Source organism: Antrostomus carolinensis, unplaced genomic scaffold (genome assembly GCF_000700745.2).
Source record: "Antrostomus carolinensis isolate BGI_N321 unplaced genomic scaffold, ASM70074v2 scaffold889, whole genome shotgun sequence".
Classification (NCBI taxonomy): domain Eukaryota; kingdom Metazoa; phylum Chordata; class Aves; order Caprimulgiformes; family Caprimulgidae; genus Antrostomus; species Antrostomus carolinensis.
This window is the reverse complement of record NW_010337609.1, coordinates 1,518-18,528: the sequence shown is the minus strand read 5'-3', so window position 1 is coordinate 18,528 and position 17,011 is coordinate 1,518. Positions and strand designations below refer to the sequence as shown.

At 39.3% G+C, this 17,011-nt stretch overlaps 1 protein-coding gene across 1 annotated transcript in view; it reads left to right on the top strand.

Moving 5' to 3' along the window:
• Positions 1-17,011, top strand: part of LOC104530573 (nesprin-1-like) — a gene marked incomplete at its 5' end in the record, with an annotated part of 99,419 nt that overhangs the window by 81,080 nt on the left and 1,328 nt on the right. The window contains 10 exons of the mRNA XM_029086791.1: positions 1,222-1,431; positions 2,924-3,025; positions 4,665-4,784; positions 7,039-7,239; positions 7,900-8,073; positions 8,511-8,642; positions 11,871-12,067; positions 13,112-13,244; positions 15,492-15,674; positions 16,961-17,011. The exon at positions 16,961-17,011 is cut by the window's right edge and continues 96 nt beyond it. Coding sequence (XP_028942624.1) covers positions 1,222-1,431; positions 2,924-3,025; positions 4,665-4,784; positions 7,039-7,239; positions 7,900-8,073; positions 8,511-8,642; positions 11,871-12,067; positions 13,112-13,244; positions 15,492-15,674; positions 16,961-17,011 — 1,503 coding nt within the window. The remainder of the gene's footprint in view (positions 1-1,221; positions 1,432-2,923; positions 3,026-4,664; positions 4,785-7,038; positions 7,240-7,899; positions 8,074-8,510; positions 8,643-11,870; positions 12,068-13,111; positions 13,245-15,491; positions 15,675-16,960) is intronic.

Sequence of the window (17,011 nt, the reverse complement as noted above, 5' to 3'; positions counted from 1 at the left end):
TGTTTCTGCTGCTCCTTCCCTCCTCATAGGGAGGACTTCTCACACTCTTCCCCTGCTTCAGTGTAGGATCCCTCCCACAGGAGGCAGTCCTCCATAAACTTCTCCAAAGTGAGGCCTTCTCACAGGCTGCAGTTCTTTAAGAACTGCTCCAGCATGGGACCTTTCCACGGGGTGTAGTACTTCAGGAACTGCTCCAGGGTGGGTCCCTCATGGGGTCACAAGTCCTGCCAGCAAACCTGCTCCAGGCATGGGATCCTCTCTCCATGGGTCACAGGTCCTGCCAGGAGCCTACTCCAGCGTGGGCTTCCCATGGGGTAACAGACCCCTTCTGGCATCCACCTGCTCCAGTATGGGGTCCTCCATGGGCTGGAGGTAGAGATTTGCTCTACCGTGGACCTCCATTGGCTTCAGGGGGACAGCCTGCCTCACCATGGTCTTCAGCTCAGGCTGCAGGGGAATCTCTGCTCCGGTGCCTGGAGCACCTCCTCCCCCTCCTTCTTCGCTGACCTTGGTGTGTGCAGAGCTGGTACTCTCACATATTCTCACTCCTCTCCTCTGGCTGCTTTTGCACAGCAGGTTTTTCCCCCCCTCCTTAATTACGTTATCACAGAGGTGCTACCACCGTCACTGATGGACTCAGCCTTGACCAGCAGTGGGTCCATCTTGGAGCCGGTTGGCATTGGCTTTGTTGGACATGGAGGAAGCTTCTGGCAGTTTCTCACAGAAACCACCCCTGTGCTACCAAAACCTTGCCATGCAAACACGATACAAGAATGCTGTAAAAAGCGGCACCTGACCTAAATTTTGCCTGGTCAGAAAAGAATTAAACATTAGAGTCTTTCTTCTGTTTCTTTGCCAAGTATTAACAAACATCATAGTGTTGAAATTGAAATGAAGTGAAAAAGAGGGAGGAATACTCTGGGATAGGGAAACAGTACAAGTTCATCAACATGAAAGGGAAGGAAAAGGACTTTTTCAGCAGCTACATGGATTCGTGCTTCACAAAGACCTTATTCAGGCAGGTTCATTTTGTTTCAGCACTTGTTTTCCTCAGAGTAACATGGGTTGTTGGTTTTATTATCAGAAATTGTCTGTTGTGTGCATATTAACAATGTAGAAAAGTCACTACTTAACAGTAAAATTGTCAGTGGTTATGGCAATATGTTTGCATGCTTTCTAGAATGTCTAATTGTCACCTTGTTTTGTTTTCTACAAAATCAGTCTCTTGCCAAAGAAATAAAAGAGATAACAGAAGAAATGGATAAGAACAAGAATTTATTTGCTCAGATATTTCCTGAGAATGTTGACAATAGGGATATTATAGAAGACACTTTGGATTGTCTCCTGAGAAGGCTGACCTTGCTGGAGTCAGTAGTTAACCAGAGATGCCATCAGATGAAAGGAAGGCTCCAGCAAATAATGACTTTCAAGGTATGATGCCCAGCTGAGGGAACTAACACGGGTACATATCAAATGGAGATTTAGAGGATGTGATTGTCAAAGCAATGAGAATTTTTGGTACCAAATCAAGAGAAGTTTTCACAGGTTTTGACTGAAAATCAAACAACTTCTTAGCCTGTGCAAAACTTAGCACCCAAATCATGATCTAAGATTTATACTCTCTGTTAGAAGCGTTCTGCAACTCATGCAATTATCGTTGAAGTGATCATTCATCCCACATTTTATCACCCTGACACTGCAATAAATTGAAGTTTTTGACGACTGTTCTCAAAGGAGAAAAAGCAACTTTAGAGTTCCACTCTACACCTTTTATAATTTCATAAATGATAGAGTACACTGTTTTTAATAGTTGTGATGAAACAGAAAACATAATACTGATTCCCACCTTTCTAATCACCTTTAAGCCATCCCATTATTCTATAAGAGCTTGTATCTCAAGCTGTCTGTATTGACCAAAGCAGAAAAAATGTTCGCTATTAGAAATCTTTTCAGAGTTCAGAAATACTTTCAGACCTTACTTGGTCCCTACCTTCTCTCCTATTCTTATCATATATAGACTCCAGTATGGTTTAGTTTTAATGAAAAAAACATAAATTCCAGCCAAAAAATTGGGAAGAAAAAATTACTGGTGTCTTTAGATTAGGATCATCATTTCATAGTTTGTTACTACAAGATTTCTTTCCAAACTTCATAACCTTTCCTCAACAGTTTTAAATAAAAGGCCTTCCTTTGCTGAAAAAAGACACAAGCTGATTAGAATCCTGTGCCTTATTTTTATCCCAGAGATATTTAATATTTAAAAGAATTACTGCATGCAAAAAAAAAAAAAAAATCAGAAACACACTTCTATACAAAGCTAAAAGACTTAGAGAAATGTGCAGATTCCTTTGTGGTTTACCAATATTAGGAGTTTTGTGGGATGAATGCATTTAAAAAAACCAAAAAAACAGGCTGTAGCTAAGTTAATTAGTTGTTAATATGTATGTGTCTAGTCTGATAAGGTACTTTAAAAGTTATAATATGTAAAGAGCCCTGTAATGTGTTGAAGCCTTGTTTACTTTTTTGTTATATTTACACAAGTTTGCAATGAAAAAAGCTTGCCTTAAAAAGTAAAGCCTAGCATATGTGACTGAATAAACTACACAAGAATAACATTTTTTGTTGAATAAAGCTAAATGACCCTTGCTAAATAATCTAATTAGAAGGCAAAAGCAGAGTGTGTTCACTGGTTATGTTTGAATAGGAGTTGGTTGAGCTTTTTGCTCATCCATACCCAGTTATGGATTTTCAGTGATGTTGTATATTTTGCATTGGATAATTATAGTGCTTCCAATGTTGAATAGTGTTTGTGCCTTAGTGCTGACATTGTAACTTTGCAATGCTTTAAACTTTTTGGAATGTAGAATATTTTTCAGTTGGTTTGTGTTATGATTTTCTATAATTTGTTGTTGTTGTCCTGTAGAATGATCTGAAGGTCCTGTTTACATCGGTGGCTGATAACAAATACTTAGTTCTACAGAAATTAGCAGAGGCAGCTGAGAGACCGGAAACAGAGCAAATGCAGGTATTACCAAATATCTTGGTAGGGGGGAAGGAAGAGATAAAGTGTCTGTTAGAGGTATAACTGGATTCTAGAGAACAGTTGCTTTTTATGAGAGAATGTATGTGTTCACATTAAGTATGTGAAAATGAGTACTTCCAAGAGTTTACTACACATGTTTATAAATTTAAAAAAAACCCACAAACACAAAGTGTCTTTCTTATCTGCCCAGGTGCCCTAGTTATGCATGTACTGGTCACTATTTGAAAGAAAGAAAACTTCAACAAACAAACAAACAAAAAAGTCTAAAGTTCAGCTAAATTGTTTGGCATTTTATTAAAAACCAAAGGCACTTTCTTCTGCACTGATTTGTAGTAATATTTTGATTGTTATTTATTTTAATTTAAGGCAAAAATTGGTTTTTCTTTATCAGGAGTTTCCTTATTAATAATTAATTAATAATATGACAAAATACGTCCTGTTTCCTTGTTTCTGTTTTGCCAACAAGAAAAGTGAATGAAACATGTTAAGGGCTACTTTCTACAGATGTTTCTTGTTACCCAAGAGCTACTGTAACGAAGAACCAGACCTGGTTCTAGGAGGTGACTGAGAGGAAGAGACTTACCCTTCAGCTAAACAGAAATATTGGCCTTTATATATCTGATAATCAAATTTTGAAGGAATCTGAGTTTGTGTATGAGTAAGAGAGCTGGCAGTCTATCTTTTGTTCCTATCTTCCATTATGCGAAAGATTGGTAAAAATTTAGCTCCTATATGATTAATTTAACTACCAATAGGGAAACAACATGGTAACAAAAACAACTGAATTGATTTTTTTTTTCTTAACATCTACATTGTCTGATAAAACATTCAAATTTAAAAGCATTACAAGGAGTTAGGAGTTCTACTCACATATATAGTTAAAGTATTTGGATATGCAGTTGCCAAGGAAGGGCCTAAACTACAGAAGTTTAATTACAGGAGTCTACCTTGTGCTTTTAACTTTGTTATAGATTGCATGCATTAATTCAGCAGACTCCTAGGTTGAAAGACCTTGTTTCTTGTAGATTCCATTGAAAAAAGGCAAATTATCACCTACATACACTTACAAATACCAGCCTGTGTGCTTTCAGTTGTCATTTTCCAGGTACAAAAGGGGATGTACAAGTCCTTTTCCTCGACAATAATTTTGGCCCTATCCTAGTCCTGTAAGGGAACTGTGCACAGCTCTTTGCTATCATGCATGTCTTTTGCTGTGATGGTTGTTTACTTGGTACTCAGATATTACTGGAATAAGTGTTAATAAATATAATACTTTAAAAGAAAGTGTTAAAACAACTGATATTCCTTTTGTGCCTGTACCATATAATTAAAAGCATGTAACTTCACAGCAAGGTTTTGTATAAAATAGTGTATGATACTAAAACAGTTTTGTATTTAAAAAAAAAAAAAAAAAAAAGCCGTATTGTATTTAACTTTAAGAAACAAGCTTGGTTCTCCCAACTTAGAATTAATACTTTTTCTTTATAGTACCATTTAAAATTTCAGCAGTCTGAAGGGCTGATTAGTACTTCAAGCAGAAAACAGAAAAGAATATTACTGTATGGCAGCTACAGTACTCTTATTAAACCTTCAAACTAAATGATGTAATTTTCAAATACAGGTCATACTGCAGGCAGAAGAAGGTTTGAAGGAACTAGATACTGGAATCAATGAATTAAAGAAGCATGTAGACAAGCTACAAATTGACCAACCTTCTCTTCAAGAGCTGTCTAAGATCCAGGTATGGTTCTTAAGTTCCATCCTAGACATATCTGGTGATATCAAAGGTATTAGGATGCTCCTTTTTATTGTTCATAAGGCAGTTTAGCGAAGCATATTTAAAAACATTTCAGAGGGTATAAAATATTATTTTCTCCCTAATTCACCAAGTTTTTCTGCTTTTGCATTTTCAAATTTTCTAACATCTCTAGTATTAGTAGTATTAAACATAAAACCACACAAAACCACGCTTTCTTTCAGCTTTTGTTGAGTCCCTGTTCAAATAGAATCATAGAATGGTCTGGGTTGGAAGGGACCTTAAAGGTCATCTAGTTCCAACCCCTCTGCCATCAGCAGGGACACCTTTCACTAGACCAGGTTGCTCAAAGCCTCATCCAACCTGGCCTTGAACACTTCCAGGGAGGGGGCATCCACAACTTCTCTAGGCAACCTGTTCCAGTGTCTCGCCACCCTCACAGGAAAGAATTTCTTCCTAATGTCTGATCTAAACCTACCCTCTTCCAGTTTAAAACCATTACCCCTTGTTCTATCACTCCCTGCCCTTGTAAAAAGTCCCTCCCCAGCTTTCCTGTAGCCCCTTCGGGTATTGGAAGGCCACTGTAAGGTCTCCCCAGAGCCTTCTCTTCTCCAGGCTGAACAGCCCCAACTCTGTCAGCCTGTCCTCACAGGAGAGGTGCTCCAGTCCTCTGATCATCCTCACGGCCTCCTCTGGACTCGGTCAAACAGGTCCACGTCTTTCTTCTGTAGATAAAGTTAAGCATGTAAACATCAATGTCTGCTGAAAGTTGAGCCCTGTTCTCACCAGTATCTCATTATCTGAGGTTTAGTTCTCATATCTGTCATTAAAAGAAATGAGAGGGGTAAAGGGACTTAAGATAGCTAAATGTGACCTGAAACTGGAAATATTCTTCTTTTACTAAAACACCTCTCATGTTCCTGCATACTTTCAGGACTCTTAAGGCTCACGGAAGTAGGTACATGTGGGCAATTGATCCAGAACTTCTGCAAGGCTGTTGAAACTCCTTTGTGAGCAACTGGGTGCTAAGGCAGGGGAATGCTTAAGGAAAGATCAAGGAAAAGGTTTATGACTGAATTTTATCCTTTGTAATGACATAGTAATAAATCGGAAGCAAAGAAAACAGCTGAAATTGTACCATAAACCTGTTAAATCAATGAAACAGTCATCTCAATTAAAAAAGAATGACAGAGTTTGTGCATATGTGTCTGAGTTCTTTATCCTTTTGATCTTAGAGCCTTCTGCTTTTTTTTGCTGTCAGATTATGGATAGATATCCCCCATCCTCTTGATTTCGGTTTTTAGAAAAGTCTTCCCTTTGCTTTTTTGACACTTGTGCTTCTCACTGTTGGCTCTTTAAAGGAGAGCCAGCTGCAGTCTGAGGTTGGGTACTTTGCTGTAACATTGGATGGTTATAGAGATATTTTGATTTATTAGTTTCTGAATGTCTTGTCTTGATCAAAAGTACGGGTTTACTCTCACAGTCAGATGCATATTCTGAGAACACAATTCTCAAAACCAAAACAAGAAAGTAATCCTGTTCAGATGAAGAAAAGCATTTGTAGGTTGTTCTCACTTTATTGTTGAGGTAGACAAGATCAGTAATAACACATGGGAACTGATTATATTCTTCCTTTTGGTTAATTTTGTAATTTGGCATTATGAGCACACTGTGAAATGCTCACTGCACTTTTTTCTCATTTTACTGTTCTATAGAGAGTATAGTGCTATTTTGGGCCTGGTTTGGTTTTTACTACAGGTTGTACGTATCTTGCTTGCTACCAGTAAGGTGCTGGGGCAGTAGAGGCAGACAAATCTGGCTTTGTGCTGCCAGTAGTCTGTAGTTATGATGAAGTCCATCCAACTCCCTGCATTATAAGAAGCAAAATGTAAACAGCATTTGCAGTGTGCAGTAGCCACACAGTAGTGTGGGTTTTGATGACTTAAGTCAAATCACCATACTCCTTTGCGGCTGAAAGCAAGTCTTTGGAATTCTGCTAACTTTGTTCCTGAATACATGCACTTGAGAATGTTGCAGGTCTGTCTTATTTTTTTTCTGTTTAGATGGTGAGCTGTTAATTTATCAGTTAAGTCAGTTTATCTGCACAGCCTTTTTGAGCTGGGAATAGATGTTATTCTGCTAGTATTCACAGAGGAATACAGGGACAGTAAGGTTGCTTACAGGAAGACTTGTTTAAGGTGTGAAATAAGAATCACCATTGCTCCTGTTTGCCCCTAAGGATATGTATGATGAGCTGATGATGATCATTGGATCCAGACGGAGTGACCTGAATCAGAATCTGGCTCTTAAGAGGCAGTATGAACGGGCTTTGCAGGACCTGGCTGACCTGTTAGAAACAGGCCAAGAAAAGATGGCTGGTGACCAGAAAATGATCGTTGCTTCTAAGGAGGAGGTTCAGTCACTACTTGACAAACATAAGGTAAGAAACGGTGTCATGTTTCAGGACTAAGCATGACTGTACGCTTGTATGCAGCAAATTCCTAGCTTTCTGTTCCTAAAGGTTCATGAGCTTTTCAGAATAATGGGCCAGTATTAAATCAAGATATATTAAACTGGAATCAATGAACTGTTCTGACTGAATAACTTTCAAATGCTATATTGAAGGTGACCTAGGTAGATCACATTTTCTTCCTCATTCTAATAACAAGTTTCTATTCTTGTCCTGTCATGCTACTTAGGATTTCATCCACCACTCCAATTTTTTCCAACAGAAATTTATGTTTGCTAATAGGACCACTAAAATATAACTAGACTTTTCCACATTTTTTTATTAGGCAGAATTTTTTGGTGGTGCATATCTGATTTAAGCTATTTTTTTAATGGAATGAGAGTTGGGATAGAATTTGTGTGGAAAGGATGGTCTCTTTCTTTCTTTAAAAAAGCCATTATTCTTCTTATATTACATGTTAAATTTTATGAAATGTTGATGAAGTGAAAAGTTTACTCAATTCTGTGTCTACAGCTACTTTATTGTACTACTATTGTCTAAAAATGTTTTATTGGTAATGAATTGAGTAACAATTGCTCTTTCTCTTTTCTACTCTCTCTTTACCCTCTGTCTCCCACACAAATTTATCAGGAATATTTTCAAGGGTTGGAGTCTCACATGATCCTGACAGAAACGCTCTTTAGAAAGATGAGTAGCTTTGCACTCTTGAAGGAAACTCAGTCACATTCAGAGCTAAGGGCACAAGCTTCAGATGTATTAAAGCTGGCTCATAAGCGAGGTGTAGAGCTGGAATACATTCTAGAGGTGAGAATTACTGTGTTCTTTTCTGTACTGCCATCGTGATCAATCACCAGGATATTCTGTAATGTTGATTTCCTGTGCTTGGACAGAATTGATGGACATCAGTCCCTTTTGTCATGCACACAAGGCACTGGTAGACTATGTGTAATCTTTGCTATTTAACTGTCTCAACCTTCAGATGACACAAGTTGTGTTCCTATAATTTAAAAGAGCTGCTTAGCTTTAGCTGACAAGGAGAACATGACATCTTTATCCATGTGTTCCAAAGCTCAGTTTGACAGAGATGATGTCTTATCATAGGTTCACTGGACATACGTACTATTATTTTTGTACTTTCACAACCATGCAGCAATAGGATTTCAGATTGAGAGGACAAGTAATAAAAATTTTAGATACCCCGATTAACGTTCACCGTATACATAGATAATTTGTGCTTGCAGACCTGGATGCGTCTGGATGAAGATTACCAGGAACTTACCAGACAGCTGGAGTCTGTTGAAGGTAGCATCCCCACTGTTGGTTTGGTGGAAGAGACAGAGGACAGGCTTACAGACCGGATTACACTTTTTCAGGTTGGTGCTTTTTAGACACTCTTTATGGAAAAGTTGGATGAAAGGGACCTCTGAAGGGCATCTAGTCCCACCTCCCACTTGAAGCAGGACAGTTGCCATGGGCTGGATCAGCCACAGTGTTGGATCTTACAACTGAGCTGGGGACCAATTGCAGTGCTGCACCATCTGCTACTGAAAAGGTTTTCAATAATGCCCAATCTAAACCTTCAACTTTCAGCTTGTCACCTTTGTCCTTTTTATATTGTATGGTACTAATGAGTAGCATTTACTTCTATAATCTTTTTAATTCTACTCCAGATAGTTGTAGACCTTTGTTAGACTGACCCTTAGCCTCCTGCTTGTCAAGCTAAAACAAGCATACCTCCCTCAGCCTCTTTTTAAAGGACATGTGCTCTAGGTCCCTAAACATCTTAATAGCTCTACAGAAGACCCTGACTACATCCTTCTTGAACTCCATGGGAGGTGAGGACAGGGCAGAATCAGATGCACTAGATGTGGCCTCATCAGCACCATATAGATGGAGATAATAAAATAACTTAATTTGGTTGTTCACAGTCCCAATGTAGGACAGTGCTGTGGCTCACCTTACAGAATCACAGAATCACAGAATCACAGAATGTTAAGGATTGGATGGGACCTCGAAAGATCATCTAGTCCAACCCCCCTGCTGGAGCAGGAACACCTAAATGAGATCACATAGAAAGGCGTCCAGACGGGTTTTGAATGTCTCCAGAGAAGGAGACTCCACAACCTCCCTGGGCAGCCTGTTCCAGTGCTCCGTCACCCTCACTGTAAAGAAGTTTCTTCTGAAATTTAAGCGGAACCTTCTGTGTTCCAGCTTACACCCATTGCTCCTTGTCCTACCATTGGACATCACTGAGAAGAGCCTGGCTCCATCCTTGTGACATTCGCCCTTTACATATTTATAAACATTAATGAGGTCACCCCTCAGTCTCCTCTTCTCCAAGCTAAAGAGACCAAGCTCCCTCAGTCTTTCCTCATAAGGGAGATGCTCCACTCCCTTAATCATCTTGGTGGCTCTGTGCTGGACTCTCTCAAGCAGTTCCCTGTCCTTCCTGAACTGTGGGGCCCAGAACTGGACACAATATTCCAGATGTGGCCTCACCAGAGAATTAATGGTGTCAATTATTCATGATGTCTTGGTTGTGGAAGATGCCTGGTTAAATACACTGGCTATTCCCTTCCTAGCCTGCACTGAGAAACAGGGTTATTCTGCCCAAGGCACGGTATTTGCACTTCTTGAGCCTCCTAAGGTTTCTGCTTCCTCCAACATCAAATCTATCAAAGCGTCTCTGGACAAAGCCTGACATTTTTTGTGTCAAATGCTCTTCATTTGTTAGTGTCATCCACAAATTTACTGAGGAAGCAGTCTCTATCATCATCCAGGCCATTAATGAAAATGTTGAAGGTGTTGTGGTGCTCAAATAGCCACAGTCCCTAGAGGACTGTGCCCATTACAGTCTGCCAGCAATCGAGCCTTTGATGGCTGGTATTTGAGACAGGTAAATGCAGCTGGTTTTCAACCCATGTAACAGACCATTTATCCAGCACACATTCTCTCTGCTTCCAGAGGACAGTCCTGTGGGAGATAGGGCCAAAGGCCATACTGAAGTCAGTCTCATCCACAGAGACAGTTATTTTGTCAGAAAAGACTGTCAAGTTAGTGAATCCAAGCTGAATATTCTTGATTATCTTCTGGTCCTTTTTGTCCTTGAAAATGGATTCCAAGGGGATCTGCTCCATGATCTTTCCAGAGAGTAAGGTGAGGCTGAACAACCTGCAGTTTCCCAAGTTGCCTTCCTTCTTCTCAAATGCAACAAGAACCAGTAGGTTAAATATACATTTCCTACCACATCCTGTTTTTTCTGTCTGTTCTCAAAATGCGAATTTCTGATCTAGTGTTTTGTCTTTGTCTCGTTGTACACCAGACAGCTTTCTGCTTTGGCAATGGTATGAGAAGAGCTTAAGCAATCTATTGTGTGGGGGTTTTATTTTGGTTTTTTTTTAATGATAGACATTGTTTGTGTTGATCCTGGCCCTAAATCAGTTTTCCTCTTCTTTTTCTCTTGTCAGTTATGTAAATTAGGTTATCCAAATCCAGATTCTCAGACTCTGCTATTGCTTAATTTTTATTATTTTTTTTCTCTCCCTGTGGCAACCTTTAGGTTAAAAATCCATCAAATTTATGACTATCTTGGAATTTTTTATGCAACTTACTAGGAGTTATACATTTATTTGTGTATACATGTTGTATGTCAGTACACACATAGACACACGTATATAAATATAAAAGGTCTGTTATTAGAGCTCTGTTTATGTGAAAGAGAAAATAAGAAGAGTGACAGAAAGTTTACGTACTCACTATGAGACTGTTAACTTTGTACACTTTATCTTCAGATTAGTTTTAGCATAACTGAAAAATGGGAATGCATGTACGTTTTGTGCTCAAGCTCAAGATGTTTTAGAAATACGTACTATTTGTGTAATGATAGCAGAAACTGGCAGGTGTATTTACCCACATATAAAAATTCTTTTTGTGTCCACAAGTCACCATTTAAATAAAATCTGTCTCTGCTCCTGGTTTGATCCAGAGTAAGAGTATTAACAGCTTCTCCTTTTTCAGTGCCTTTTTTGCTTTCTTTTGCCATAACAATTGTCTTCTCTGTTCAGAGATTTGGATGGGGATATGATCTTCTCTTTTGTAGCCATGGATAGCAGGAGGGTTGATCACTAAAAGAAGATTTAGATGACCAGAGAGCTGAAGATAGGCATTGAGAGGGTTGAAGTGTTGCAACTATTAATAACTTATATTGGACATCTTTAATTTTCATTGCAGTAGAGTTTTCAGCACCAAGTAGATTAAGATCTAACATTTTAATCAATTTCTCTCAGAAACGGTGTAGCCCCATGAAGATACTTCTGAAATTGTTCTTTCAAGTGTAAAATATACCAAGGATGAGTTCATCAGAAGGAAGTGTCAACAGATATATTGAAGTGAGGGGTTTTGTGACAGCATGTTCAGATTTTGAGCAGGTTACCTGCATGATGGTTCTGAGGGAGTTCTAGAGCTTGAGCAGAGGGAAAAAATATAACCTGCTGTGGTGACATTTGATATGTTACAAAATGCAATAAAAGAAAACTATTTGTAGAGAAAGTATGGTAGCAGAGACTTGCAGAGCTATCTAACAGTCTCCTCTGTCATTACAGCATCTGAGATCTAACTTGACTGAATACCAACCTAAATTGTACCAAGTGCTAGATGATGGGAAAAGGCTCCTTTATTCTGTTAGCTGCTCAGATCTTGAAAGTCAACTGAACCAACTAGGAGAACGCTGGTTAAGTAACACTAGCAAGGTTACCAAAGAACTTCACAGACTGGAGACAATACTGAAGCACTGGACAAGGTAATGCTGATATAATGGACAGTATAAACTTCACCTACACTGTTCAGGCCAAAGTCATTCTGAACCCAGAACTATTAACAGATTCAACATTTAAAAGAAAGTACTTTGAGATGTATGTAATATTTTGACTGCTCTACAGTATCCTACTTCTGTTTCATACAAGTGCTATCATACTCTCTCATTTGCAATAAAACATATACCAGATAACAACTGGTGGTAGGAAGTCAGAAGATTTCTTATGCAGATGACTAAGTTAGCAGCCCCACAAGTTGATGTGAAAGGTTGTGTGCTTTGCTAGGTAGTATGAGCAGCTTCAGCATGTTCTGATATGGGCATTGCAACCACTGGGTTCTTGGGGCTGTGTGTCGTTGCATGTATGGAAGAGGGTGTTTAGCTGCCTTTAGTAATGTTTCATATGCTACTTTTGAAATTAATTTTCTAACTGATATGCAAGCTTTGTCTTTTTTTCATAATATCCTTGGCTTGTTGGCTCACTAACCTTTCATAAGAGTTACATTAAGGGACTGGATATATAAAGATTATGTGGAGACACTCTCTGACATCTCATTAGTTGCTTGGCATATGAAATGATATGGAGATAGTTTCTGAAAAAAACCCAAACAAAACCACTATTAAATTTCTGCTCTGAGATACTTTGTGGTAAAGCTTTTGGAAGACTGAGCCTTCTAATAGAAAGTAAAAACATGATCATGTGTGTGAAGTGGGGAGGGGTGCTGTTGCAGCTTGCTTGAACAGATTGATAACATAGTTACTAGTCCTTTCATTAACCTTAGTTTTTCCTAAGAGGCAAAAAATAAGGCACTGTTAGGAATTTTGGGTGTAATGGCTAAAATAAGAGCTTCCTGATACCATGCCTGTATTTAAAATTAAATCACGTGTTTCTGAAATGTATTAAAGGAAAGAAAATACTTTTATTTTAAATCTGGCATACACTGTCTTCCTCTAACACATTGAGGAGAGACTGCTGAGTTGGAGGCAAAAAGTTGTGATGACTGTTTTAGATTTCTTTAAACATCTTTACAGATATCAGAATGAATCAAGTGAATTGACACATTGGTTACAATCTGCAAAGGAACGACTTGAGTTTTGGAGCCAGCAGTCTTTGACAGTTCCTCAGGAACTGGAAACAGTTCGAGACCACCTGAACTCCTTTTTGGTAAGTCATTCATGGACCTAGGACATCTTGTTCTCTCCAGTTACAAATAAACAGTTAAGCAATCATATGGTTATACTTTTCACAGAGTCACAGGAAGGTAGAGGTTGTAAGGGACCTATGAAGATCATCTAGTCCACCCTCCCTGCCAAAGCAGGTACATAGAATCGTAGAATGTTGTGAATTAGAAGGGACCCGCAAGGATCATTGAGTCCAACTCTTGCCCTAGCAAAAGAAAATCCCAAGATTCAGATCATGTGTCTGAGGGCCTTGTCCAAATGCTTCTTGAATATTGTCAGGCTTGATGCCATGACCACCTCCCTGGGGAGCCTGTTCCAGTGCAACACCACCCTCTGTGTCTGTGATGAGATCTTCTCTCAGTCTCCTCTTCTCCAGGCTGAACAAACCAAGCAACTTCAGCCTCAACTCGTACGGCTTCACCTCTAAGTCCTTCACCAATTTAGTGGCTCTCCTCTGGACACTCTCCAGTAGCTTTATATCCTTTTTATACTGTGGCACCCAAAACTGCACACAGTACTCGAGGTGAGGCCCCACCAGTGCAGAGCAGAGTGGGACGATCACCTCCCTCGACCAGCTCTCAATGCCGTGCTTGATGCACCCCAGGACATGGTTGGCCCTCTTGGCAGCCAGAGCACACTTTTGGCTCATGTTCAACTTGCCATTGACCAGAACCCCCAGGTCCCTCTCTGCAGGGCTTCTCTGCAGTCTCTCATTCCCCAGTCTGTGTGTGTGTCCAGGGTTTCCGTGTCCCAGGTGCAAAATCCATCACTTGCCCTTGTTAAAATTCATACAGTTGGTGATTGCCCAACTCTAGTTTATCCAGATGTCTCTGCAGGGCCTCTCTGCCCTTGAGAGTGTCCACAGCACCTCCCAGTTTGGTGTCATTGGCAAACTTAGTCAGCAGTCATTCAAGCCCTTTATCCAAGTCATTGATGAAGGCATTACAGAGCACCGGGCCCAGGATGGATCCCTGCAGGACCCCACTAGTGACCAGTTGCCAGCCCGATGTAACCTCATTGTCCTTTTGAGCCCAACCCATCAGCCAATTGCTCACCCATAGCAGTTTGTGCTTATTCAGCTGTATGCTGAACATTTTATCCAGGAGGATACTGTGAGACACTATGAAAAGGCTTTACTGAAGTCCAAAAAGTTTACATTGACTGGCTTCCCTTGGTCAACTAGGTGGGTAACCTTATCATAGAAATAAATTAGGTTTGTCAAGCAGGACTTTCCTCTCATGAACCCATGTTGGCTGGAACCAATTACTGTGTTGTCTTCTAGGTGTTTTTCAATAACTCCCAGAATAATCTTCTTCATAATTTTGCCAGGCACAGAAGTGAGATCTACAGGCCTGTAGTTACCAGGGTCTTCCCTGTTGCCCTACTTGAAGACTGGGACAACATTTGCCAGCTTCCAGTCAACTGGGACCTCTCCAGTTTCACAAGAGTATTGAAAGATCATTGAGAGAGGACTCTATGACATCTGCCAGCTCTTTAAGAACCCTCAGATGGATCACATCAGGCCCTGTTGACTTGTAGGGATCCAGCTGGAGCAGCAAATCCCACACAAGTTCAGGGCTGTACATCTAGAGCAGGTTGCACAGGATCAATTCCAGGCAGATTTTGAATATCTCCAGAGAAGGAGACTCCACAACCTCTCTGGGCAGCTTGTTTCAGTCCTCTGTCACCCTCAAAGTAAAGAGTTTTTCTTCATCTTCAGATGAGACTTCGTGTGTTCCAGTTTGTGTCCATTGCCCCTTGTCCTGTCACTGGCCACCACTGAAAAGAGTCTGGCCCCATCCTCTTGACACTTGACCTTTAGATATTTATAAGCATTGATAAGATCCCCTATCAGTCTTCTTCAAGATAAATAGACCCCCTTGTTTCTCATCATTGAAGTAGTTGCAAAAACAAAATAGTTGAGTATGCAAAAAAGAAAAAAAATCTGCTCTGTAGGTGACCTGTCCTTCAAATAACTGTTGTTATTGTACATTCAGAACTCCTTTGCTGTATTCAATGATTCTAGAGATTGATGATTCTGAAAAAAGAAAATAATTTTTGAATGAAAACTATTTTTTTTCTCACCTGGTCTGAAGTATAGTTGGTAAACACTAATAAAAAGTACATTTTTTTAAAGGGGAGGGAGGATATTTATAGTATCCTGAGGTAAAGTTTTAAGTACAGTAAACAAGTAGTTGATTATTTCCACAAAAAATTATTCTGCTCACAGGAGTTTTCAAAAGAAGTGGATGCTAAATCATCACAGAAAACTTCTGTCCTGAGTACTGGGAACCAGCTCCTCAGACTGAAGAAGGTGGACACAGCAGCATTGCGTGCAGGATTGTCCCACATTGACAATCAGTGGACAGAGCTGCTCACACAAATCCCAGCAGTGCAAGAGAAATTGCACCAGGTAAGGAAGGCCAGTAATGGCCTTTGATATTCCAGAAAATTCAGACTGTGTAATCAGCACTGCCTTTGAGAGATAGATGCTCTGTTCCTCAATTTATCCCTGTGAGGCAAGATAAGAACAGTGTTTTAATGTGGGAAAGCTTACACTCGTGTCCAAATCCTGTCTGCACATACTAACACCACTTGGTGTTAATGTCAGACTTTCACAATTACATTTTTTAAGTTTTAACCAAAGAACAGATGAGGATTTTTTGAACATGTTACTATGCATTTTGGAAAAAGGGAGTTCATATCCCTGTGCCCTGACAGAGATGGATTGTGATTTTGTTGAAATTGAATAGACTGGGTTCAAGTTTATGCAAGACAAAATAAATCTAAAAACATTGTGCAAGTTTCCTGCTAGTGTATGTAGGAGCAAGAAGGTTTCGATTGTGTAGGGGTTTGTTTTTTTTTTGGGGGGGGGGGGGTTAATGCTATAATACTGAAGTTAAAGAATTTTACTGGTCTAAAAGTTGGCTTAGTATTTAGTTTCTAGGAGGTTATCAGTCTAAGTGGTTGTTTCAGTTTTTAATTTGGAATACCTTCAGATTCAGTAATATTGTGATTTAGGGGTAGAGAGGAAGGTAACAAATATTACTTGAGTCTATTATATTAAACAAAATAATGTCATTCAGTAGTTCTCTGAACTGTCTTGTAATGCAAAATATATGTCTACCTAAGAATATCATAGAACACGTTACTGAGAAACTAAATGTAAGCAAGCACTAATGTATCTAATGTTGAAGGTGTCTTTTAAGAAAAAAACAGGTGCTGTTCAAAATCAGCCCATTTAGAAATTACCACAGCTAGAGTTGTATAAAATTATTTTCTATTACTGTATTCATTAGCCATTTACAAGGACAGGGAAAAGCGTAGCTTAAAGTTTATCTTCTATGTAAGCCCAATACAGAAATATGGAATGGGAATGCAGAACCTTTTGGAAGTCAGAAAGGGAATCTTTGAGTTTGTCCAGGTCCTTTGTACAATGAAGAATGGAAATAAGAAGCCTTTAATATAATATTTTCTTCTTAGGATGCATGCAGTTATACTAGATATTCCCTATTAAAACCTTTCTCTTTTTTTTTTACTTTTTTTTTGTTTGTTTTTAATTAACTTCAGTGATATGTTAAGGATGTAGAATAACATGATAATAAGAACAGGTAAAGGAAATGTACTATGGTAATGCAAAGCAAAGAATTCTTATCCATTTTCTTCACAACATGCATTTTAAGTCTGTTATCTCTACAGCTCCAGATGGACAAAATTCCTTCTCGCCATGCTATCACTGAAATTATGAGC